This window comes from Mastigoproctus giganteus, chromosome 10 (assembly GCF_048544385.1).
Source record: "Mastigoproctus giganteus isolate SK-2022 chromosome 10, ASM4854438v1, whole genome shotgun sequence".
In the NCBI taxonomy this organism is placed as follows: Eukaryota; Metazoa; Arthropoda; class Arachnida; order Uropygi; family Thelyphonidae; genus Mastigoproctus; species Mastigoproctus giganteus.
This window is the reverse complement of record NC_143584.1, coordinates 22,083,809-22,111,474: the sequence shown is the minus strand read 5'-3', so window position 1 is coordinate 22,111,474 and position 27,666 is coordinate 22,083,809. Positions and strand designations below refer to the sequence as shown.

At 34.5% G+C, this 27,666-nt stretch overlaps 1 protein-coding gene across 1 annotated transcript in view; it reads left to right on the top strand.

Moving 5' to 3' along the window:
• Positions 1 to 27,666, top strand: part of LOC150078848 (mdm2-binding protein-like) — a 162,582-nt gene that overhangs the window by 65,259 nt on the left and 69,657 nt on the right. Inside the window, exons 10-12 of the mRNA XM_090382857.1 lie at positions 7,634 to 7,933; positions 13,225 to 13,299; positions 24,132 to 24,293. Coding sequence (XP_090238983.1) covers positions 7,634 to 7,933; positions 13,225 to 13,299; positions 24,132 to 24,293 — 537 coding nt within the window. The remainder of the gene's footprint in view (positions 1 to 7,633; positions 7,934 to 13,224; positions 13,300 to 24,131; positions 24,294 to 27,666) is intronic.

Here is a 27,666-nt window from a genome sequence, read left to right as displayed (position 1 = left end):
GATTCCATCAGTGTCGTTCCATTGGTGATATTCTGGCTTATGTTACCCATCTATGGACAAATTCAATGGAAAAGTTTGGTGCTCTTGTGAAACACCATTTAAAAGGCTTTTGATGGTGTTTTGTATAAAGGTCTTCTAAATAAGCTTCCATCCTATGGTTTTCCAGCTGACTTTTAACTGGGTATCGTTTTCTCTCTGACTGCTCACTGTGGGTGCTGGTGTTCCCCAAGGTTCAGTTCTTTCTCCCACTCTTTTCCTCTTGTATATTAATGACCTTCTTCCATTGACTGGAAATCCTATCCATAGTTTTGCTGACAATAGCACATTGCATTCCACCTTCCAGTTTTAGAAATCTTGCCGTGCTCAAACAGCTTCAACTTATCGAGTATCCACTGCCAAATCCTTAAATGCTTATCTCCAGTGGGGCAAAGATAACTTAATTTCAATCCTTCTAAAACTGAGTCCTGTCTTATATCTTGCAAAAAGGATTCTTTTGCTCCTATGCTTATCTTCGATGACGCTCTGATTTCTAGGAAAGACCTTGGGGATTACCCTGACTTCTAATCTTTCTTGGCATAAAGCAAATTACAAATATTGCTTCCTCTGCATCTAATAAACTTAGTTTTCTCTTTCGCTCTCTGTGTTACTTTTCTTCCAAACAGTTGTTGACTCTGTAGAAATCGCAAATCTGGCCAACCATGGAATATTGTTTCCACATTTGGGGCAGTGCCCCCCAAAACCTCTCTCAGGCTTCTAGATTCCATTCAAAAGAGGGCAGTTGGGTTAATTTTAATGTCCCATCTCTAACAGAGTCTCTCTCTACTGGAAATCCTATCCATAGTTTTGTCTATCTCATAGACGTTCTGTTTCTGTTGCATGCCTTTTCTATAAATACTTCCATGGGCACTGTTCTTCTGAATTGGCTCTATAATTCCCGCTCTCTCTTCTAAAGCAGTCCGAACCCATGCCACAACCAGTCAACATTCTTTTACTGTCCAACTTCAAACTCATTTATTCATTCAACTTCTGTTTTCTGGAACTACCTTCCTTCATATGTATTTCCTGAAAATTACAATCTACATAAGTTCAAGTCTGATGTCAACAAGTATTTTCTTTCCTCTTTTCAACCTTCAACCCATGCACGGTACTAAGTACTATAGTTTCTAAAAAAAAGTATCTATACATAACAATGATCCTTGAGAATAAAAAAAAAAGTTAGTATGGAAAACATTTATTTAACATGATATACTGTAAGATAGTAAACTAATTATAAGGAATTGTGAGTGATGTGGTTTCTTTCTTTGGCAATTCTTTACTTTTTATTTAATTTTATTTTACTTTATTGTTTATTATTAGTTATATTTTGTGGTTTACAATAGTATACCTATGTAAATAGGTATATTATTGTAAAGCAGACACCATTACAGAATTTTTAGTGCGAACCCCCAGGGGTTCATGAACCACCGATTGGGAACTGCTGCCTTATACAATGGGATAATCACCTCCTTGATTGCTGGAATAGTTCCTGTATATCATTAACAGAACTCCCATGAGCTGTTCTAGCAGCGTGTCTGCACTGCTCAGAGAAATAGATGTCAAACTTTAAATCTTTTTCATTCTCCTCTGCTTTGAGTGCACCTCATGCAGGACCCATCATTTATAGATGTTAAACCTCAATGCTTGCCACTTCTGCAGTAAATTCCCCACTTCAATAAACCCATGTTGTGATTTCTGTACGCCTTGATTCCTGTCATTAACTGACCTACCAACCTTTGTATCATCTACAAACTTAGATGGCAGCTTGATATACCTTCATCAATATTAATACATATTGTAAACAGTAATGGGTCCTGCACTGAACTCTGAGGAACTCTACTAATAACATTAGTCCAAGAAGAGCAGTGCCCATTTATAACTGTTTTCTGGCACTGAACTATCCCTTTTTCCATAGCAGTAGCGTGCTCCAATTTGTATACCACTCTTTCATGTTGAAGAGTGTCAAAAGCTTTACTGAAGTCTACTGTGACATCAAAATTATTATTTGCAACCAGTTTCTTTATAGTACTGGTCAGATTGGTCAAACAGGTCACCCTCCCCCCCCCACTTCAATAAACCAATGTTGTGATTTCCGTATAATTCCAATCTTTTTAAGATGATCGTGTAGTACTTCTTTGGCCACTAACTCCCTTCCCTAGAACAGAAGTCAGACGTGCAGATTTATAATTGCTCACCTCACCCTTTGTTTCCCCCCCCTTTATGAATAGGAGTGACATTTGCACACCTCCAATTTATAGGCACCTCCCCTATTTATAGGATGCTCTCATAATTATGGCCAAAGGCTTGTTTACCCCCTTTGCTGCTTTTGAAATAACTAGTTGTTAGTTATTTGGTTTTTAGGAGCTTTAGCAACTAAGGCCATATTGCTCCGGGAATATGCGGTGGTCATTCCCTGACCTTTCCGCATCCTCCATATTTGGTGGTGACGGGCTCAAACCCCGGTCTAATCAAGAAGCGTGTGCTACGCACTGCTGCCCCTTCCCACCTGGCTATGGAGGTGCCTTGAAATAACTGGAGAGATCCCATCAGTCCCACGTGCCTTATTTACTTTTAGCTTCGGCAATTTCTCTTCCACTCTTTTCTCAGTTATAACATGTGTACTAGTATTTTCATCCTTACAGACTTCACCATGTGAACGTAGATGCCAAATATTTATTTAGATTGTCAGCAACTTGAACAGTATCATCAGTAGTTGTACCATTCATATCTGGTGTCCTTCTAGTATTAACATAAGCAAGGAATTCTTTGCATTCTTAGCCAAGGATTTCTCATAATCTGCCTTCATTTGTCTAATGCTGTTAGCAACCTGATCGGGAACTATTTTGTACTTACTGTAGGGATTCCATTATCCCCTGCTAATTTATAATCATTCCATGCATTTTTTCTTATCTGCCACTAGTCTCAGCAGTTCATCTGATATCCATTTAGGTCTAAACTTTGAACAGTATCTCTTTGTTCATATAAAAAGCTTAGTAGCTTCTCTGGTTACCTCCCTGAATGCCTTCCATTTAGAATTTGCAGTTGGTAACATCATCAGTTTGTCCCGCTTAAAGGAATTTAAGAACTATCAAAGACCACTGTAGTCATCTTTACAAAAATGAAATCTCAAAAATAAATAAAGATATAACCCTTTAACAGTGGTTATATCTTTAAGTATATCCCACATCAATACATTATGATTACTGCCACCTAATGATTCCTTTATCTGGATGTTCTTAATAAATGAAGAGTCACTGCTGATAATCAGATCAAACAACCATTCATTTCTGCTACTGTGTGAGTAATCAACCGACAACTTCCAGTCAATATCTGAAAAGTTTAAGATCCCCATTAGTAGTAGTAGTAATAATGGTAAATGATGCAAGAAAGCAAGGTTATATATAGCATCAGTAAAAAACCTACATTATATGACATTTCAGTCTCTGATCCACTCTGCCTGTCTGTATAACTGTTCATTATATTCATCACAGTCATTTAGCTTATAGAGACTCCTATTTTCATTTTAGTTCTCTCAGTGCTTATGTTACACCAGACTAACTCGATGGCACCTCGGTAGGGAGGAGCAGCAGTGTGTAGCACATGGTTCTTGATTAGACCGGGGTTCGAGCCCGTGACCACCAAATACGGAGGATGCTGAAAGGTCAGGGAATGACCACCACATATCCCCAGAGCAATATGGCTTTAGTTGCTAATGCTCCTAAAAATCAAATAACAAACAAACAGGCACTCCTCCTGGGTAATAATGCATAATAGGTGGTAATGAGTGACTGCCAACTTAAACTCTTGTTGGTCTAGCACTCAAAAGAATCCAATTAAAGTTCAATCTTGAGAAGGCCTGGAAGTAAATCAAGGTTAAATCTTGAGAAGCCGTGTCAGCCGGCATCTCCATAGCCAGGTGCGCAGAAGTGGCAGTGCATAGCACACGCTTCTTGATTAGACCGGGGTTCGAGCCTGTGACTACCAAATACAGAGAATGCGGAAAGGTCAGGGAATGACCACCGCATATCCCCGGAGCAATATGGCCTTAGTTGCTAATGCTCCTAAAAACCAAATAACAACAACAAATAACTGGATATTGCACTGAACACCCACATCATCTGAATGTACTGCCTTAGCTTCTATCTACTTCCTAATCAAGAGCATTACTCGTCTTTCCCCTTTCTGTCTTGCCTGTCCTTACTCTACTAACCATACTGAAATTCTGCATCACTTATGTCTGAGTGGCACCTTGTTTACAATATGCCTGCCACATCTGCATTTGTTGACTTAACCATTACTTCATATTCTTGTTAATGAGTGACAACATTTAAATAGAAATGAGATACACTTGAATAGAAGAGGTACAAGAATATTTGCTGCTGCTATCAAAGTGAGTTAGAAAATGTTAGTTTGGGGGTGGAGGATGATACACAAACTAATAATTTAATGACAACCATGAGCAGAGGTGGAATTGATTCCTTCATTGTTCCTGTTTTGATATGCATCAATCTGAAAAGCAGGAGAGCGAAAAGAGATTACAAAGTCTGAGAATGGTCCACAATGGGACTAGCAATTATATTTATGCACCAACAACGAGCCATGATGATGAAGAGGTTGAAGAAATGTACACCGAAATTGAGTCTTCTAGATGAGCAGAAAACCCACTACACTATCATTATGGGGGACTTCAATACTAAGGTTGGAAAAAGACAAAACAGTGCAGAAAGGGGAACTATAGGAAATTTTGGAATTGGTGAAAGAAATGAAAGAGGTGAAAGACTTGTGGAATTTGCAGAATCTCGAGGATTGTCAGTAATGAACACTTTTTTCAAGAAAAGGGTGAACAGGAAGTGGACATGGAAGAGTCCAAATGGATTAACAGCTAATGAAATTGACTTCATCCTCACTAACAGAAGATATATTGTGAATGATGTTACCGTTCTGAACAAGGTAAATGTTGGAAGTAATCACAGAATGGTAAGATGCACACTTTATATAGATGTAAGAAAAGAAAGGAAAAAACTGACTCGAGTAAATAATACAAAGGTCTTTGAGATAACAGAAGAAGAGAAAAAGCAGTATGTACTGAAACTTAAGAACGAGTTTGAGCTTTTGCAGACTGCTCAGGACCAGGATATCAACAAGGAATATTACAACTTTCTGAAAGTGATAAAGCCCAAGAAACCTATAGGTAAAAAGAAATCCAAAGAAGAAAAAATTAGTCAAGAAACACTTGTCGTGATGAACTGAAGGCGACAAATGAAGAGCAAGATAAACACTGATAAGGACAAAATTGAGTATACTGAGTTATGCAAAGCCATTAGAAAGAGAACCAGAGAGGGCATAAGAAGATTTAACACAAGAAAAGTAGAACAAGCATTAAGGGAAAATAAAGGACTTAAATCAGCAGCCATGAGCAGTAATACAGAAAGACAAATGATACTGAAACTGAAGAATAGCAATGGTTTCTTATAAATAGCAGAGAAGGCATAATTCAAATAGCAGAAGGCTACTATAGAGAATTATACAAGGAGCGAGGGAATGATACCAGCAGTGGGGAAGATGGATCGCAAATTAGTAACACATATGACATACCCGATTTTCTTCCTAATGAGGTAGAGCATGTGTTAAAGAAAATGAAGAATCAGAAAGCCATGGGGAAGATGAAGTTACTGTAGAGTTGTTAAAATTGGGAGTAAGAGACATGACACAAAAACTGGCAAGACTCTTCACAAAATGCATTAGAAAAGGTGTGACGCCTAAGGAGTGGAATCATGTAATCACAGTTTTGCTGCATAAGAAAGGAGATAAATTGGAAATTATAGACCAATCAGCTTGTTATCCCACATCTACAAGTTATTCACAAGGGTCATTACTAACAGATTAGAAAGAATACTGAATGAGAATCAACCGAAAGAGCAAGCTGGCTTTAGGACAGGATTCTCAACTATGGATCACCTTCACATAATATCACAGCTAATGGAGAAAGAAAATGAATATAAAACACCATTATGTCTGGCATTTGTGGATTACAAAAAGGCATTTGACTCCATACAGCATAAGGCAATGTTTCGTGCACTGGAAAGACAAGGCATAGATACCCCATATATTATGATTTTGAAGAAAATATATGAGAACGCTACCTCCTTTATTAGACTAGACAAAGACAGTAGCAAATTTAAAATTGAGAAAGGAGTTCGACAAGGAGACACTATCTCCGAAGTTGTTTACTGCTACCCTTGAGGAAGCTTTCAGAAGATTAGACTGGTCACAGAAAGGATTCAATGTGAATGGAGAGTACCTAAACCATTAACAATTTGCAGATGACATTGTGGTCATAAGCCACGATCCCAAAAAATTAAAGGAAAATCTTAATCAGTTATGCACAGTTAGTAAGGATTTTGGACTAAAGATGAATGTGGCTAAAACAAAAGTACTGATGAACAAGTATGCCACAGAAAGGGACATAATGATTGAAGGAGCAGTAATTGAAAAGGTGGAGTCATAAACTTATCTGGGACAAGTTATTAGCTGTAATAATGATAAATGGCTAGAAGTCAAGAGAAGAATAAGTCTTGGATGGATAGCATTCAGGAAATATAGTCACATACTGAGGAGCAATATACCAGTTTGTCTGAAACATAAAATAATGAACCAATGTATACTCCCCCACCATGACTTATGGAAGTGAAACTTGGGCACTCACCAAAAGAATTGAAGAGAAGCTGAGAACTACACAGCGAAGAATGGAACGAATTATATTGGGAATCAGACTCTTAGATAAGAAGAGAAATGCATGGATTAAGCAGCAAACTGAAGGACATTCATATCAAAACTAAAGAACTAAACTGGTCTTGGGCGGGACACATAGCTCGAAGACATGATGACAGATGGACTAAGAAAATAACAGAATGGTACCCAAGAAGAGTTAGAAGAAAACCTGGAAGACAACGGTGGAGATGGATAGATGAAATTCATGAGTTTGTGGGTAGTAAATGGCTGGCCATTGCACAAAACAGAAGGAACTGGAAAGTTGCTGGAGAGGCCTTCATCCTGCAGTGGATTGAAAATGGCTGATGATAATGATATTGAATTATATGGAATGTGTAAAAGCACAAACAGTAACACATTTACTTTCTTATACACTGATGCTAGGAGAATAGTAAATAAATTTGATGAGTTTGAAGTTTTTGTTGTCATCAAATGTTGACATTATAGGTATAACAGAAACTTGATATCACTCTGATATTGAGGACGCAGAATTTGGTATACATCTGGTATACCTTCAGACCATAAGGTGCAAGGGAACTTTAGGCAATTTTATGGGGAGGGGGGTTGCATCTTATGGTCTGGAAAATGGCAGGTTTTTTTTTTTTTTTTTGTATATGTCAAATTTTGTGGAATCAGTGTAGATCATTAAATGATAAATAAGTTTTTCCATGGTTGTTAACACCACTATGTTCATTTTCAAACATCTCTTAAGCATTTTCTTAAAGGAAATAAAAGTTTTGTTGTTAATCTTGTAGTTACATTTGAATGTATGCTCAGATTTTTAACTAATACTAAAATACTATAAGTTTAATTTGACTTTTTACAGCTCCTATATATATAGATTTGCCAGTCGCCAAACATGTAGTATTCGCAGTCCTTAGCGATGGACAGTCATCATCAACTTCTGCTCGTTTATATCCCTTAAAAGATCCTGAAGACATTAATGCTGACTTCTACAATTCTTTGATGTATTCCCCAGCTGTGTCCCTCTCAGATTTAGAACATGCTAAACAAAAGGTTAAAGGAATTGTTCAAAGTCTTCCACACACCAGTGTTCCAGATTTGTTAAAGAAAGCAGAAGAAATTGCTCAGGATGTTCGGAAAAAGTTACTTAAAGATTGGATAGGTATGGTGTTACTATCTAATATAATAAGTAATTAATTTATCTGTTTTCTAGATCATGGAATGCAGTTTTTTTTTTTTTTTTTTCCCTCCTGGAAAGTATGGCCTGAAATGTCACTTTGGCTTGCATTTTGAAGGTATATTAGGGTGTGTGTGTGTGTAAAGATCATACTGTGTATTGTTATTGCATAACAATCGTGGTCACTTCATTCACTTTATATAGTGGACTATTTATTTTCTTAAAATTTTTCAGGTTTCCTCCCCACTCCATTTGGTTATTAACTATAAGAATATTATATGTATCTTACTCATATGACCATATGAACTCTTATGGTTCAAAAAAGTTTAATTTTTATGACTAGTATAAAATGGATGATTCCCACAACTTTTGATTTTCCACCAATTATGATTGTAGACATTAAAGGTGCTAAAACCATTTTGATTAAAATTTCTGGCCATGAGAAAACCTGCTATACTGCTGTTTCAGCACAATAGGCATATGGCACAAAACTATGGTAAAAACCTCTCTTGCTTTCAAAAGGAAGATGATGCCCAAACATTGAAATTCTACAAGGAATTTTCATCCACATTCATGATAAGGGATGAATGAGAAATGAATACAACTATGGTTAGAGAAAGTATCGTCAAAACATCCAGAAAGCCTGGAAAAAAAAAATAGCCAGCTCTTTTCATATGTGACCAGTTCAGATCTTGCATAGCAGAGGCAACAGACAAGGGATGGTTTGAAATTAAATACAAAATTAACTGGGATTCCAAGAGGTCTGACTAGCCAACTGCAACCATTGGCTGTTTCAATTAACAAACTCTTTAAAGCATTCACATGAGAGGATTGGACCAGATGGATGGAGGCACCAAATCTGTGATTTGACCCCCGCAGGATGAATGAAAGAACCAACCATTTCACAGGTATGTGAGCAGGTTTAAAATTCATAGGAGTTAGCGAAGGCTGAGGCAGTTATCAAGTATACCAAGAAATGCAGAATCAACAATGCCCTTTATGGCACTGATGATGATGCGCTCTGAAGACAGTAAAAGTGCTGACCATGAAATCGGTAATGACAAAAGTGACGGCAGTGGCAGTGAGTGTTTTTGATTGTACAACGAAAGAAAGCTTCCTTCTGTACTGACATTTTGATTTGTAAGTAAGCAGGTTTTTTTTTTTTTATGAATTACACATTGTAGTAATGCGCTGGTGGCACCAGCTGTATGCTAGCTAAATTAGTGTGCTATTAAAATTAATTAATAAAGAAGGTTTTCGGGAGTGTTGCTCAAAAAGAAGTTATATTTTAGATAAAATAAATGTGGGTGGTGATAGGTTAAGATTTGGGACCTAAAGGTGGTTTTATTTTTCGGACTGTGAACTTTTTTAAAATGGCTATCATTATTATGTTCGGACATAGGAAAACATAGGAAATTTCAAGGTCATTAAATTTTTAAGGAACTATAATCAGTCACTGGGAATTCTTAGTAGAATAGTTGTGCTACCTTTTATAGCTTTCATGTAGAAATTTTCAGGATACCAAATTGTATTTAAAAATACTCACGTGTTGCTGAGTTATACATTATTGGTATTTTCAAGGTCACAGTAATTCTACCGAGTCAGCCATTTGGATGTTTCCAGGAGATAAAAGAACTACAGCAGTGCCACCTGCTTGTTCAGTGGTGACTAGAAACTCGGCATAAATTGCATAAAATTATTAAATTGTGACATCACAAGGAAGCTTCATCACTGAATAAGAGCTACTCCATTTATATGGCTGCGGCAGGTTAAGTAGATCGGCAGCTTAATCCCAAGCCCGGATAAATGGTGAGGGTTGGTGTTAGGAAGGGCATCCGATCGTAAAAATTATGCCAAAACCAATAGATGTGTTCCGGTTAAGAAGTTAATCCAACTAGAGCAGAAGATGTAAAGTGTGAATTGGGAACATTGAATGCCGACCCCATATAATGTGGGAAAAGGCGAAGAAGAAGAAGAAGAGTAATGCACTAGCTACTCCTGTGCAATAAAGATTATTTATTTATCTACTTCTGAATTTGTACCAAATATGTGCAGTGAAACATTTTCTTCCTAAATTCACCATTTAAAACCTCGTGATTTATGGTGTAGAAAATGCAGTATTTTGTGAAGATATTACACAAACTACAGCTTTACATTATTGGATTGCTACTAATCCCTTGCCTTTCACAGTAAACAGAAATATCACATTTAATCATTTAACTTCATGTGATTATACTTGATTTAACTCGGATTTATATTTAACTAAGAAAAAACTAATGCTGCTTACAGTAGATAACAAAAATATACATTCATTGTCTGACTTTTCTTTGTTTTACAATTTTAAGAATTTTATGTAAGCATATTTTATGTATAAATATTTTGTATATTTTTATGTATAAATGCAATTACATTCTTTTGACATTTTTAGGTATTTTCACACATATATATCTAAACAGCTATTATTTTCACCATGTACATTCATGTGTCAAGTAATAGAGAGACACCCAGTCAACAGGTTTTCATGAAATTTTGTATTTGGGCTTGTTAAGCCAAGCCAAATTTCATTAAAATTGGACAAATCTGGCAGGTATTATTTCTTTTTTTTTTTTTTTTTTTTGCCATACAGTATGTCTGGATTGTCTGCAAAAAAAGAAATTCATAGATTAAATGTAGTTTTAATGTGGTATTGTTAGCTTTAGACAGTCCGTGCATGCTTCACATATATTATTATGCAAGACTCATGAACGTGATGTTGCTTGTGGAGAGATGCATATATACAGAGAGGAAAGAAACTAAAAAAAAAATACAAGAGGAGAACAATAAATATTATACAATTGTAATTAAACTAAATAACCAAGTTCAGAGAAAAAAACCTATACAGTTTTATTAACTATTATATTATCTTAGTAATTAAAAGTTATTAAAGTTATTATCTTAGTAATTAATTGATAAGAAGATAACTATATTTACTTTTCATTTCTGTTAATCACAGAAAATGAACAAATCATTTAATTAAGAAAAAAAATTAAATGAGCCTAAAATGAATCACTGTGTATATTAACTTACTTTTTTATTATTTATTCTCTATGCACATTTGATTGCTTTGGTCAAAAGTTCACTTGAATTTCTTAACAGTTTCAGCTGCATAACCTCTTATCTATGGGCATATCTTGTTTATATATATATATATATATATATATATAATAAAAGAATAATAGTATTAAGAAGCTAAGTAATCATAGAGGGTGGAGAGTAACAGTACGAAAAGGAAGATAACGTTGATTATGGATCAGGGACCTTGCATCAGCAAAACGTACCCTACAGCCAGAGAGAGAGAGAGAGAGAGAGTGTGTGTGTAGAAGATTTTTGTTTAATCCTATTGAATCTATGGTGTACACCAGAAGTGAATTCGACGAAATGGATAAGGAATGTAGCGATATATGGTGGGATGGGGTGACCAGGTAAGATATGAAAAAGAGAAAGACAGATAATAATTGGCAAGGAATTAAAATAAGAAATGAAAAGGTGACCAAAATAAGACTACATTGCAGTGTTTTTCACAATTTCAGTGTCTTCATCAGAGGCCATCCACCGAAATTATGAGAAAGATGGCAATGTTCTTGCTTCTGTTTCTGACATATTCTGTATGCTGTGGTGCATATGTGCTGTAGACACGTGTTAAGAATGAATTTTGCGGCAAGAATAAGATCTAATAAATTGTGCCAATAAATGTAATTATATTATGTAGGGCATACAGATCATGGATGACCTTACAGAAGCAAGTAAAAAGAATTGAAAAACTGAAGTAATGATATTGGAATGTAGGAATAGGCAAGAAGAAAGGAACTTACCATTACCTTGTAAGACTGAAAATGACCAAGATGGCAGTATGCCAGTATCTTTATGTATAGGTATGCTAGTGGTTCCTAGTGTTAGAAAATGGTGCGGGGAAAAAAAATAAATAAAAATTTGCATGGTATGGTGTCTGTAGACTAGTTGGATGTATAAATTGAAATTCAATATGTGATGATGAACGCTTTTAAATACATGGTTCCCGAACCACCCAGGATAGTTGAGAGACAGAGATATAGTATATCAACAAACTAACAGAACACCGATGGGAAGTCCTGCTTCATGCATAATAGCAAACCTATATCTATATTGGTCTGAAAACTCATTTCCACAGGAGCTTAACTTCTACAGATATATAGATGACCTCATAGTTATTAACTGCCCAAACTTCATCAAGGAATATGGACACTTATACCCCAATGAACTCAAACTGGAAAAAACAAACAATAATGATACTACAGCCTATTTCCTGGATTTTGAAATTACAATAATAAACAACAAAGCTACCATCAACCTGTACAACAAATGTGATGCTTTTAAATTTAATATAGTCAACTTCACACAGTGGCATTCCAATATATCTAGAGGAGTGCATGCCAATGTTATACTAGTGCAAAGCATCAGGATAGCAACCGTCTGCAGCAATAAGGAAATAATAACCATCAATAACATCAAGACGCTATAAAAAAAACTGACAAACAACCTTTTTCTTACAGCATACCTTCGCTACCACTTCTGTAAAGCCCTCAACATCATCATCAAACATAAAAAACTATGTGACATCAATATAGACAACACAATCAGCAATAATTGATGACAAAAACCCATATACACCAAGTTTGTAAATAGTGTATATACAATACACTAGGCCTCTGTGGTGTCTTACAGCTTAGAAAACCTGTACCCACCAATTGGCTTAACACAGTATATTAGCCATATATATAATTTAATTTTTAATTTCATTTCATTATCTATCTATCATATTTTTCTCACTCACACAACTGACCTTAAATACATGATGTACTCACTCCCAGACCTTCGTTCAGGGTCCTAACTATAGGAACAGGTTTTGCAACCCCGAACTACCCGAGCCCAACTACTTACCTCTACTTCATTCATCTTTTTGCTTTACTTGTTCCTACTTCTTATGTCCTGTGAGCCATTAGTTTATCGAATGCAAAATGTGGGATATTACCTTCTTACTTTACCCAATCTGTTTTTCGCCTTAATAAAGTTTAGCTGATTTTCACTGCTACTTTGTAAGCTATTATATCTCTCAACTATCCTGGGTAGTTTGGGCACCGTGTATTTAACAGTATTTGTCACCACATATTGTTTCAATTTATACATCCAACTAACCTACAGACACCATACCATGCAAATTTTTATTTATGTTTTTCCCCCACACCATTTTCTAACACTAGGAACCACTAGCATACCTATACATAAAGATACTGGCATACCGCCATCTTGGTCATTTTCAGTCTTACAAGGTAACGGTAAGTTCCTTTCTTCTTGCCTATTCCTACATTCCGATATCATTACTTCAGTTTTTCAATTCTTTTTACTTGCTTCTGTAAGGTCATCCATGATCTGTATGCCCTACATAATATAATTACATTTATTGGCACAATTTATTAGACCTTATTCTTGCCGCAGCATTTCAAAATTCGTTCTTAACACGTGTCTACAGAACATGTCGCAAACAGAAGCAAGAACATTGCTGTCTTTCTCATAATTTCAGTGGATGGTCTCTAATGAAGAAACTGAAATTGTGAAAAACACTGCAATGTAGTCTTATTTTGGTCGCCTTTTCATTTCTTATTTTAATTTCTTGCCAACTATTATTTGTCTTTCACTTTTTCATATCTTACCTGGTCACCTCATCCTACCATATATTGCTACATTTCTTATCCATTTCGTCGAATTCACTTCTGGTGTATACTGTAGATTCAATAGGATTAAACAAAAATCTTCTTCACACTTTCTACATACTATATATATATATATATATATATATATATATATATATATAATCATCAAGAATAATACAATAGGGAAGTTATATGCTATAGGGGGGAAGAAAAATTAAGAATTAGATTAAATAAGATTAAATCTCCACCTAGGTTGTCTCTTCAAAAAATTCATTTGGTTTACTTTTCTATAGTTACAATTATTATTTTTTCCGGTTCCTTTCTTCCCCCCTTCATTCACAACGTATATCGCTCCCAGGGTACACCGTATTTTCATTAGTTCATTTCTATGCATAAACATCTACGTAGTGTATTTTATACTAATAATATTTTATATATATATATATATATATATATATATTCGTTGTTTAATTTATTATTTTCACTCACCAGGTTTGCCATGCTACTGGCATTAGTTTTGATTTAATATTTACTATCAGATATATATATATATATCCGATAATTTTAATTTTGAATTATCGGATATATCTGGGCTTCATGTGGAGGATGTGCATTTTGCTGCCTCTAATGATAGCTTAATATTTATTTATTTATTTTCTTATTTTATGTTAAACTTTTAAGCCATTATTTAAATATAAATCAGTGGTAGTAGTGGGTTGATATGCTAAATAAGCAGTGCCTGTGCCGCCATCTATTCTTTTCTTTTATATAAGCCGGCTAAGCTTACATTATGTCAGTGGTGTGGCTCTGCTCTAGAGTGCTGTCTGTTCTATAAATTATTTCTTGCTGCATAAGGACCGCCGCTGTGCAAATCCTCTGCATTTATGGATCGAATGGTTGGAATGGGTGGTTTAGTTCTTCGATCTTTTCGCTTTTGCGACGATTTGTATAGTGATTGAAATGCAGTGATTCCATGACCATTATTGGCCTCGTGGTCCTCTGTCGATATGGGGCATAATGGTCAGTCTATTATTTTGATATTTTGTTTTTCTCTTAGTAGTTCTTTTAACCCCTTTTTTGGTGATATTTCACGTTTTTCGGAACTGGTACCGTCGAGGGGGGGGGGGGGTATCGCTAAATTATATTATAATTGGCATTATTTTAAATTTTATATCGGTTTTATTAATTGGATTTAAATTGCTAAATTATATAGGGGTCTATCGGCTACTGTTTATGTCTTATTACCTTTACTGCCCCCTCCCTGTTGGTTTATTTTAATTTACATTATTTTTATGTTAATTTTTGCTCTACAGTTTTTGCCATACTACTGGCTTATGTTTTATTTTGAATTATCGGATATATCTGGGCTTCATGTAGAGGACGTGCATTTTGCTGCCTCTAATGATAGCTTAATATTTATTTATTTATTTTCTTATTTTATGTTAAACTTTTAAGCCATTATTTAAATATATATATATATATATATATATATATATAGAAAATTATTTTAATGTTATGTGCAAATCTTTAATTTAACTTATGCTAATAAAGAAAATACCGTGTACCCTGGGAGCGATGTATGTTGAATAAAGGGGGGGGGAAGAACGGAAAAAAGTAACGTTCTAAACAAAGTGCGAATTTTGAAAAATGCAAAATTTGAAAAGAACGAAAATAGAAATAGCCGATTTTTGAAAAGAACGACCAAAGTAGAAATAGCATTGCAGTATCTTTCACAATTTCTGTGTCTTCTTCAGAGGTCATCCACCTAAATTATGAAAAAGAACAGCAATACTCTTACTTCTGTTTCTGACATGTTCTGTATGTCAAAAAACACGTGTACGTGGACACGTTGTAAAAAATAATTTAGAATATAAATTTTGAAAAATATAATACAAGTTAAGCAAAAATATTATGCCAAAGTATAACATACAGAACATGGATGACCTTACAGAAGTAAGTAACCCGCCAAAAAGAGAAGACAATGGAAGAGAGTGTCCGAATGACAAGAATGTCAATAACTTACCGCTACGTGACCGGTCGACAAAAAAGAAGAAAGAGCCGGAGGCTAAACCGTGTATATATGTGAAGAAACGCTAGCGGCACCTAGCGTTAGACGAATTTTGGTGTTTGTATAATTTGTAATTTACGTAAGCGGTGGAGCTACGCTAGGTTCAAGTTAAGTACTTGATACTCAAACTTTCGGGATAGCAAAGAAATATAATTGCTTACAAAGTAGCAGTAGAGTAGCTAAACTTTGTTAAGGCGAAAAATTATGATTGGTTATAGTAAGAAAAATAGTACTCTGATATTGCTTTCGTTACACTAATCGCTCACAGAGCATAAAATGTAGAATTAAGTAAAGCAAAAAGATGATGAAATTAGAGATATGAAGTTGGGCTAGGGTAGTTCGGGGTTGCAAACCCGTTCCTATAGTTAGGACCCTGAACGACTGTCCGAGAGTAGGTGCATCATGTACTTAAGTCAGTTGTGTTAAAGTGTAAGATATATATATATAAGTTACAATTAACAAATAAATAGATAAATAAATCAAGATATAATCAAAATTAATTAAGATATAATTAAAATTAATTACAAGATAATTACAAGGTAATACACTATGTTAGACCAATCGGTGGGTACAAGTTTTCCAGACCGTAAGACACCAAAGAGGCCTAGTGTATTGTTTATACACTATTTACAAACTTGATGCGTATGGGAGTAATTATTAGTTATAAACTAATAATGCTGTTTATATTGATATCTATTAAGTTTTTGTGCCTTAATATGTTAAGGGCTTTATTGATATGATGACGCAGGTATTTAATCGGAAAAAGATTTCTGGTCAGTTTACTGTACAATGTTCTGATGTTATCAATAACTGTTGTTTTGTCGCTGCATATCGTTGCTATTCTGATGCATTGTGCTAAGATAACATTAGCATGTACATGTTTGGAAATATTGGAATTCCATTGTGTATAGTTTACTATGCTAAAGTTGAAAGCTTCACGTTTGTTGTACAAATTGATGGAGGCTATACCATTTTTTATATTGATGTCTAGATCCAAAAATTGGGCTGCTGTGTCAGAATTGTTAGTTCTTTCTAGTACAAGTTCGTTAGGGTATAGATGTACATAATCCTGGATGAAATTCGGGCAGTTAATTACTATGAGGTCATCTATATATCTAAATAGTATTAGTTCCTGTGGAAATGAGGTTTCTGACCAGTATAGATATAGGTTGGCTATTATGCATGAGGCTGGGCTGCCCATAGGTGTTCCATTGGTTTGTTGATATACTGTATCGCCATCATATATGAAATTATTGGAAATACATAAATTAAGTATGTTGTTCCAGTAATAGGTGTTGCAGGAAATAACATTCTTATGTTTATCATAGATATCTTTGAGTACCAATTTGAGATTGGTTTGATTGATACTGGTAAATAGGCTATGGAAATCAAAGGTTTGAATATTATTAACTGTATTACTTTGCAAAAATTTTAATACAGGTTGGTTGTTGCCTATGATTTTGCTGTTATGTATCGTATTCATCAGTGGTTGCAGTAGTCGTTCAAGTGTTTTTCCTGATTTGTGTACATAACTATTTTTGCATGAGGTTATGAATCTGAAGCCTATTGGTTTTTTATGAAATTTAGGAATGAAGTAGATGTAAGGTAAGCTGTAATTATTTAAGTTGAGCTTTAGTTTTTTGTTGAAGGCCATTAGTTTTTTTGTAATGATATTACATGTACTGGAAATAGGTTTGTAGGTATTGCTTGAGTTAAGTTCATTAGTTAAAGTATATGTATAAAAATATTTGCAAATGAATGCAAAATTATTGGCTGCTTTATCTACCGGTGTGATTACGAAGTTTTTGTGAAAATCTAGCAGTTTTTGTTTTTGTTTTTGTTTTTGTTTTTGGTACTCAATTCATTAAAACAAAAACTGCTAGATTTTCACAAAAACTTCGTAATCACACCGGTAGATAAAGCAGCCAATAATTTTGCATTCATTTGCAAATATTTTTATACATATACTTTAACTAATGAACTTAACTCAAGCAATACCTACAAACCTATTTCCAGTACATGTAATATCATTACAAAAAAACTAATGGCCTTCAACAAAAAACTAAAGCTCAACTTAAATAATTACAGCTTACCTTACATCTACTTCATTCCTAAATTTCATAAAAAACCAATAGGCTTCAGATTCATAACCTCATGCAAAAATAGTTATGTACACAAATCAGGAAAAACACTTGAACGACTACTGCAACCACTGATGAATACGATACATAACAGCAAAATCATAGGCAACAACCAACCTGTATTAAAATTTTTGCAAAGTAATACAGTTAATAATATTCAAACCTTTGATTTCCATAGCCTATTTACCAGTATCAATCAAACCAATCTCAAATTGGTACTCAAAGATATCTATGATAAACATAAGAATGTTATTTCCTGCAACACCTATTACTGGAACAACATACTTAATTTATGTATTTCCAATAATTTCATATATGATGGCGATACAGTATATCAACAAACCAATGGAACACCTATGGGCAGCCCAGCCTCATGCATAATAGCCAACCTATATCTATACTGGTCAGAAACCTCATTTCCACAGGAACTAATACTATTTAGATATATAGATGACCTCATAGTAATTAACTGCCCGAATTTCATCCAGGATTATGTACATCTATACCCTAACGAACTTGTACTAGAAAGAACTAACAATTCTGACACAGCAGCCCAATTTTTGGATCTAGACATCAATATAAAAAATGGTATAGCCTCCATCAATTTGTACAACAAACGTGAAGCTTTCAACTTTAGCATAGTAAACTATACACAATGGAATTCCAATATTTCCAAACATGTACATGCTAATGTTATCTTAGCACAATGCATCAGAATAGCAACGATATGCAGCGACAAAACAACAGTTATTGATAACATCAGAACATTGTACAGTAAACTGACCAGAAATCTTTTTCCGATTAAATACCTGCGTCATCATATCAATAAAGCCCTTAACATATTAAGGCACAAAAACTTAATAGATATCAATATAAACAGCATTATTAGTTTATAACTAATAATTACTCCCATACGCATCAAGTTTGTAAATAGTGTATAAACAATACACTAGGCCTCTTTGGTGTCTTACGGTCTGGAAAACTTGTACCCACCGATTGGTCTAACATAGTGTATTACCTTGTAATTATCTTGTAATTAATTTTAATTATATCTTAATTAATTTTGATTATATCTTGATTTATTTATCTATTTATTTGTTAATTGTAACTTATATATATATATCTTACACTTTAACACAACTGACTTAAGTACATGATGCACCTACTCTCGGACAGTCGTTCAGGGTCCTAACTATAGGAACGGGTTTGCAACCCCGAACTACCCTAGCCCAACTTCATATCTCTAATTTCATCATCTTTTTGCTTTACTTAATTCTACATTTTATGCTCTGTGAGCGATTAGTGTAACGAAAGCAATATCAGAGTACTATTTTTCTTACTATAACCAATCATAATTTTTCGCCTTAACAAAGTTTAGCTACTCTACTGCTACTTTGTAAGCAATTATATTTCTTTGCTATCCCGAAAGTTTGAGTATCAAGTACTTAACTTGAACCTAGCGTAGCTCCACCGCTTACGTAAATTACAAATTATACAAACACCAAAATTCGTCTAACGCTAGGTGCCGCTAGCGTTTCTTCACATATATACACGGTTTAGCCTCCGGCTCTTTCTTCTTTTTTGTCGACCGGTCACGTAGCGGTAAGTTATTGACATTCTTGTCATTCGGACACTCTCTTCCATTGTCTTCTCTTTTTGGCGGGTTACTTACTTCTGTAAGGTCATCCATGTTCTGTATGTTATACTTTGGCATAATATTTTTGCTTAACTTGTATTATATTTTTCAAAATTTATATTCTAAATTATTTTTTACAACGTGTCCACGTACACGTGTTTTTTGACATACAGAACATGTCAGAAACAGAAGTAAGAGTATTGCTGTTCTTTTTCATAATTTAGGTGGATGACCTCTGAAGAAGACACAGAAATTGTGAAAGATACTGCAATGCTATTTCTACTTTGGTCGTTCTTTTCAAAAATCGGCTATTTCTATTTTCGTTCTTTTCAAATTTTGCATTTTTCAAAATTCGCACTTTGTTTAGAACGTTACTTTTTTCCGTTCTTCCCCCCCCCTTTATTCAACATACATCGCTCCCAGGGTACACGGTATTTTCTTTATTAGCATAAGTTAAATTAAAGATTTGCACATAACATTAAAATAATTTTCTATATATACATTATGGTTGTAGGGTACCTTTGCTCTTGCAGTGTCCCTGATCCATAATTCATATTATTGATTTTTCATTTTATCTCTATTCAAATTCATTTTCTTTCTTTACTTAATTTTAATTTTTATTCATAATTATATATATATATATATATATATATATATATATATATGGACTATTCCAAAAATTTATTTTTTAAATCTGATCAGTTTCCTTATTTATAAAGAAATAATTAAATGTCATTTTATTTAAGCAAATGCCATGAACACTTAAGAATATTTAAACTTACATGCCTTGGATGGCTTGCAGGCCAGAGGGACTCGCGTCACGATCATTTACATACATTAGATTAATCAAATACTAAAACAGGGTTAAAATTGGAGCAAGTGCACAAAGGAAAATCAAGTTACAACAAAATACCAGATCAGAATATGCTATCCCAGGCCACAAGTAAAAAGAAGAAGAAAAAAATTTATACAGTTGTTCCCTCAGGGGAAACATGCCATAATAAAGTAAAAACCCAAAATGTTAGGTCTGAAATGAAATATGGAATTAAGCATGCTCTGAGTGGGTGTGTGGGGGGAGGAATCCTGGAATAGTTGCAGGCTTTGATTACTCACTTTCAGATATTCACTAACATGAATTGAAAATTCGGTGTGTGTGGGGGGGTTAGCACTATTTTCTCGGTAGATGGGCTGATAAGCCGGGTCAACTTTGGTGATCTGCAGAAGAAGAAATGTTTTCTAACATGTCAAAGTATGCAATACCCATAATGTCTCTCTCCATAAATTAAAATGAACTATTCATCCTTTTTTTGTCTCTGTCTTTGTTCCATTTTCCAATCAACGTAAAAACATCCTGTCCAATATCAGTGATGTTCTCCTATTTTGTCCTATTAAAACTTTGATCCTTTTGCATTTTAATTGCTATGAACCTGTCTTCCATATTTTTTAACCTTATTTCTAAATTTAACAACTTTCTGAGATATCATTTTCACTTCAGCTTTACCCACCTGATCTCTGTATTCAGCTTTGTTAATGGTATGTATTGGAAAGCTGTGTTATGGAGTAACAAATCATAGTATATAGTTTTTCAGTTTGGTGTACATATTTGGGTCTGGAAGATACCCAGAGAGCATCATTTACCAGAGTATATCCATGTTGTTGCTATTTGGTTTTTAGGAGCATTAGCAACTAAGGCCATATTGCTCCGGGGATATGCAGTGGACATTCCCTGACCTTTCCGCATCCTCCGTATTTGGTGGTCACTGGCTTGAACCCCGATCTAATCAAGAAGCATGTGCTACGCATTGCTGCTCCTGCCCACCTGGCTACGGAGGCTCCAGTATATCCATGTGTTTCAGAATAAATGACCCACCATATACATCATTAAAATTTTTTTGGGTACTGTTCAATCCCAAATTAACATTTAAATATCACATTGAGACTGAATAAGGAACTACTGAAATTCATTTGATTTTCATATCGATACAGTCAACCCTGAAAAATGTTCTTTCTCTATAATGCCTTTCTCTGTGATGGAATTTCTGCTTTCTATATAGTTTTATACACTTCTCCAGTATGTTTCTCCTCTAACCCTTCCAGCCAGAAGCACATAGCTTGTCTTGAATCATGTGCTTAAAGTGGGCATGCAAACAACCACATGAAGATATGAGCATGAACCAATTTTTAACTCTAAAAGAAGTGCTATAGAAATACTATACATACAAGGTATGGCAGTAAAGTTCCCAGACTGGTGCTGTTGCAGTCATGTTTGATGAGTTTGAAAATAAATGAAAGTGGTATGCGTAGTTCAAACTTCCTCCAACAGATGGTGGTACAGAGATTGTCCAGTAGGCTAACAGGTTACAAGTAAAGACTCCATCCAAACTTGTTAAAACAATCCTAATTTCCTCAACTGTATTGTCACTGTAGATGAGCATTGGGTATATCAGTATGACCCAGATACTAAGTGTCAGAGCATGCAGTGTACTTCAAAATCATCACCAAAGTCCAAAAAAGCTTCACATTTTTCGGGTGAGGCTGCAATTCCAAGAGAAAGGCAGCTAGTTCTTGTTGCACAATGCCCCAGCCAATTCTGCACTTGTGAAGAAGACATTTCTGATTAAACATGGTAGTATCGTACAGATCAACCATTCACTTTACTCTTCCAATTTAACACCAGTTGACTTTCTTCCTATTTCCCAAGGTGGAAATTGCCCTCAAAGGAAAGAGATTTCAAGATATTTAAATCATAAAGAAAAACATAAGCACTGAACTGAACATTATCTCTTTGTATGCCTTCACTGACTCTTTTCAGAAATTTTTAGAATGGTGTAATAAGTGTATTCAGTCCGGTCATGACTACTTTGAATAAAAATAAAATCATTTTTGGGCTCCACTTTGTGTTCTTTTTATTACACTAGTCCGGTAACTTTATTGCCACACTTTAAAAGTGCATAAAATTTGATCTCTGTATTCATCTCAGTCAATAACATACATTGGAAATTTGTGTAATTGAGCAACAAATGATACACAGTTTCCCAATCTGGTGGCCATGTTTGGGTCTGGCAGATGCCCGGAGAACATCATTTACGAGTTGGAGAGTTTAGGTAACACACTCATAGTTTGGACTTGAACTATTGATTTTTATTGTAGTAGCAAATGTTATGTGGTACGTTAGCATTCTGGACGATTCTACAGGCTACACTGACTTTCTGAAGACATGGGCATGCAAAAGCATCATTAGACTATCCAGAGCCCCAACTTTTACCCTGTTGAATGGCTTTGGGATGAACTGGAACTTCAGCTTCAGGCCAGACCAACATATCCACAATTAGTAGCTGAATTGACCACACAGTGGTCAGTTCAGCTATTGTGAATATGTTGGCCTAGTAACCAGTTCAAATGGACCAAAATATCCCTTCCTATGTATCAAAAATTAGTTTGGAGTCTGCTAATGAGGATATAATGTGTAATTAAGGCCAGAAGTGTGACAACAAGTTATTAAATATTATAAAAAATAAAGGTATTTTAACAAGCAGTTAGGTGTCCAGTTGTTTTTGACATATAGTGGACAGACCTCATTTTAAATATTGCATACAGGCTTGGAAACCCTATTTTAGGAAAAATTTAGACCTGTTGGAGAGGATTACAGGGAAGAGTAACAAGATTGGTTATGTGCAAAATTCTTATCAGGAAATATTTGAGTTCTGTAACTTAATATTTGTAAGCCAGGATATCTGTGGCATTGAGATGATTGAGGTGTTTTTAAGGCTTTAAAAGTAAACTCTAAGTAGGCTAATTGCTGAGGGCATTTTTAAACTTAGTTTTGTGACATACACAGGAATCAATTTTAAATTTAGAGGGGATAACTACAGAATAATTGAAAATTTATTTTTAGCCAGAAAGTAATTGACTAATGCCCATTCTTGTGGAGGTCAAAATCAATGGGTACTTTTAGGATCTGAAAACATTGAAAGAAGTGCTTATAAACATGTATCTGATTCTGAATGGTTACAAGCTATAGCTGTTTGAATTTTCAATGGCCATGGTGCTCTCCGTGGCAAAAAACAAATAGGAATAAACAAACACATGCCCAGCGTGAATAAACATTTTACCAGGTATGTTCCTGCTTTTTCTTATTTATTATTTTATTATTTTTTACCATTCAAAATCTATGGATTTTTTTTTTTTTTTTTTTTTTTTTAATTCAAACAGCCATAGCTTCATAACTTTTTAGAAAAAGAAATGTTTATGTAAACTTTTTTCATTATTTTCAGGTCCTGATTCAAACTTGACTGTGTGACCCACATGTTATGAAACTGTGTGTGTGTGTGTGTGTGTGTGTGTGTGTGTGAGATTGAGTTCTGAAAGTAGAACATCATCAGGAAAATTAAAGATTAAATGGGAACTACTTATGTAGAATAACACTGTCTTGCTGTTTTATAAATATATTAATTTTAGGATAATATTTGTATACTTATAAATATATGTTAAAATACAAAATATTATAGCAAATTTTTCTCTACTGATTAGTTATTTATTTTTTATTTTTTTAACAGTGGTTTTAGTTAATTATATGTATTATATACTGACTGTGTAAATTATTTTCTTCCAGGCTATTCACAGAAAACAGGACAGACAGAAAATCCAGCTTTCACTGAAATAGACTTATATGATATATCAGTCATGGTTGAAAATGCAATTTTATCTGAACTAGAAAATGGAGATAAACCAACTGTAATCCACAAAGAATGGAAAATGCCTGAGCTAATAGATGGTCATTGTATTTTGTAACTTATTACTTATAGATTTATAAAATATTGTCTAACTTGATATTAACTTAATTTTAATTATTAATTAATGTGGATTATTAATCATTAATCTGATTAATTTTTTTTTGGAAAACAGCTAAAAATTTTACATTGCTAAATGATAACTAGATGCAATTATGGAGAGAAAAGAACACAACTGCAGTGCAGTTGAGAGTGAGCGTAGGTGAAAATTAATCCAGAAAGTATTCATAGCCAATTGATGGTAAATACAAAGAGCAGTTTGTCCTTCCGATATTGTACTGTAATTCTCTCTCCCCCACACACAGAGCGAGAGGTTAGTTGACAGGAATTGTAGTACAATTTTAGTAGGTTTTCATGTAGTCATTGTTATTTCTTCTGGCATGTGATTTGAAGATAACACTTTAAAAATTGCAAACTATTCTAGAAAAGCAGGTATCTTACATATTTCTTTATAGGGATTAATATCTGATTCTTGAAATGTAAATGCATTCAATCATTTATATAAATTATACTGTCTGTCATGGTAATATCGAACACTCCATTTCCTACGGCGCCACCGTAGCCAGGTGGGAAGGAGCAGCAGTGCATAGCACACGCTTCTTGATTAGACCGGGGTTCGAGCCCGTCACCACCAAATACGGAGGATGCGGAAAGGTCAAGAAATGACCACCGCATATCCCCAGAGCAATATGGCCTTAGCTGCTAATGCTCCTAAAAAAAAAACCAAAAAAAAACCAAATCCATTTCCTACGTTATGTCCGTAAGAGCTTATCAGCCTATCTTTTTTTAAATTAAAAAAGCCAATCTGATGAAATAAAAATAATACAAAAAAAATTTGTATAACTGCCGCATTATTGTCACAATAAATTTTACCCTTTGTTGTTCACAATATAAGAATAATAAATGATAAAATCATGCTTCTCTATATGACTACAAAATATAAACCAGGTTACAATACATCATGATAGTCTACTAAAACAAAAACAAGCCCCCCCCCCCCACTTCCAGTTTATATTTTATGGCTTTCTGTGTGACATTGAGACAGCCATACTTACTTGGGCTTCTGATTTTTGAGTTGGTTGCCCTAACATATAAAGGTACAGTGGACATTTTCTCTTGCACTCACTCAACTTGACTCTCCAGCATAACCATCCTCTTTTTGAGGAACCTACCTTGTTATAGTTCAACCTATAAAATTTACACAGTTGTCCTTTAATACTTTCCAAAAATAGTGACAGCTATGGGTATTACAACCTCTCTGACATTGTATGATTTTAATATTTAATAGTACTGACTGATAAAAATCCAATAGTCTCTCAAGACTCTAAATATTGGTAGTAAACACTAATTGCTAACACAGTATTAAATTTTAATAAATAAATTAAAGGACACTAAATGGACTGTCCATGATGCATGCAATTTTTACAAGCTTGAATTCTCATGCTATGACTAAAATGAGTTCTTGGGTGAAAAAGCTCTATAACGTTCCACCTCAGAGCAAGTAACTCAACTATGCTTGCAAAAAAAAAGTAAATAAATGAAAATAAGGATATAAATAAAATTAAGGACTTACAGACATCTGTAATACCACTGTTTGTTAATATTGATTACAATATGTTAATTTAATAATCTGAAATTAACTAGATAGTACATACTATTTTTGAATTGTATTGTAAATAAATAAATTTCCATTTATTCTCAGTACAGCTGAGGCCAGAAGAGCTTAGTATTTATTGTAACTGCAGACATACCGAATTAATTATTAACAGCAGCAGACATATTTTCATCACCACAGTTTGCAATGGGCTGTGCATTTTTCTTGTCAGAATACAGACAAACCCACAACTTCCTTGTGATTGCATATACTTAGCACCTGTCCATGGCTAGCCCTAAATGTACTGTGTATCATAATGCCCATCCTTGCACAGTGTGGCAAAGATAGAATATCACATTTGAATATAATTATTATATTTCTTTCATCTATTAATTTTCATTTGCAGTGGGTTCATGGGTTTGTATCTAACATTCTGTTAAAATTAAAGCAGAAAGAATTTAGAACAGAAATAGAAAACTCCTGCACTTGAATTACTATAATAGTTCACAGTACTGAAATCCCTAAGTACAAAGTAAGTCAAAAGCATGTGAGCAGGCATGAATGATGCCTGTTCACATAAATCATGATAGGCTGTAGATAAGAATAAGGATGCACTGTTTAGTGAAACATGGCTACTGCTTGGACATGGGCAAAGCAGGAGCTCCATTCTGTTATTTGTTTTTGAATGTAAAATACTTACAACTGAAATTCATTGTCAGCTTACAAAAGTGTATGGACCTAATGCAGTAATCAAGAAGTAAGCAAGTGCATTTCTAGTGAAAGGAGTTCATACATGGGCAAAGCAACATATTTGATGTGTTCCATTGTGGTAGACCTGAGCTTGAAAATCAACTCATCTGTGAAAACAGGCAAATATTTTCTGAAACCCATATAACCTAAAATTCATTGTCAGATTGGAGAGGTGTGCAGCTCTAATGCAAAAATCAAAAAGAAAATGTGTTTCTGGTGCAAAGAGTTGGCAACAAACCTGATATGCCCTGCTCTGCTCAACTCATCACCACATACATACCCAAGGATATTGAGGCTAAAAATCAACCCATCCCTGAGACAGATATAAAAATTCAAACCATTACTGTGATTTTAAACATCCCTAAGTTAACAGAACTGTGCTGGAAAAACTGAGCTACAGAAATGTAGGTTTCAAAAATGCTGTTATTTTTTCAAAAGTCACAAATCATCAAAGTTCCAAAGTGTCTCTGTAGCATTGCAATCAGGAAGTGGAGCAAACTTTCTGGACATTATCTTCACTAGAGATGAGATATGGAGATGCACTGCATGACTCCAGAATCAATGAGTGATTCCACAACATGGAAACATGCAACTTCACCACCACTGCCCAAGAAATTCAAGATAACCATATCAGTCAGGAAAATTATGGGAACTGTCTTTTGGCATCAGCAAGATACTTCTTGTCGATATCTTGGTTAGTGGAGAAACAGTTAATGTATAACTTTACCCTATACCACTTACATTTAGCCTTTTTTATTGTATATAAATTGATTTTTTTTTTTTTTTTTTTTTTTTTTTTTTTTTTTGGCATTATAGTAATTTGGGCTGTTTTGAGCCTATTACATAATTTTTTATGTGCTCTGTGGTTCCCTTCACTCTTCTGTTTTCATTTTATCTCACCTGTTCATGTTATTTCCTACTTCCTGTTATCATATTTTATAAACACAGAAAACTATAAAATCTGGCACTCATATCAACAAGTGCATTCCTTTAAGAATCCATCCAAAAAAGAG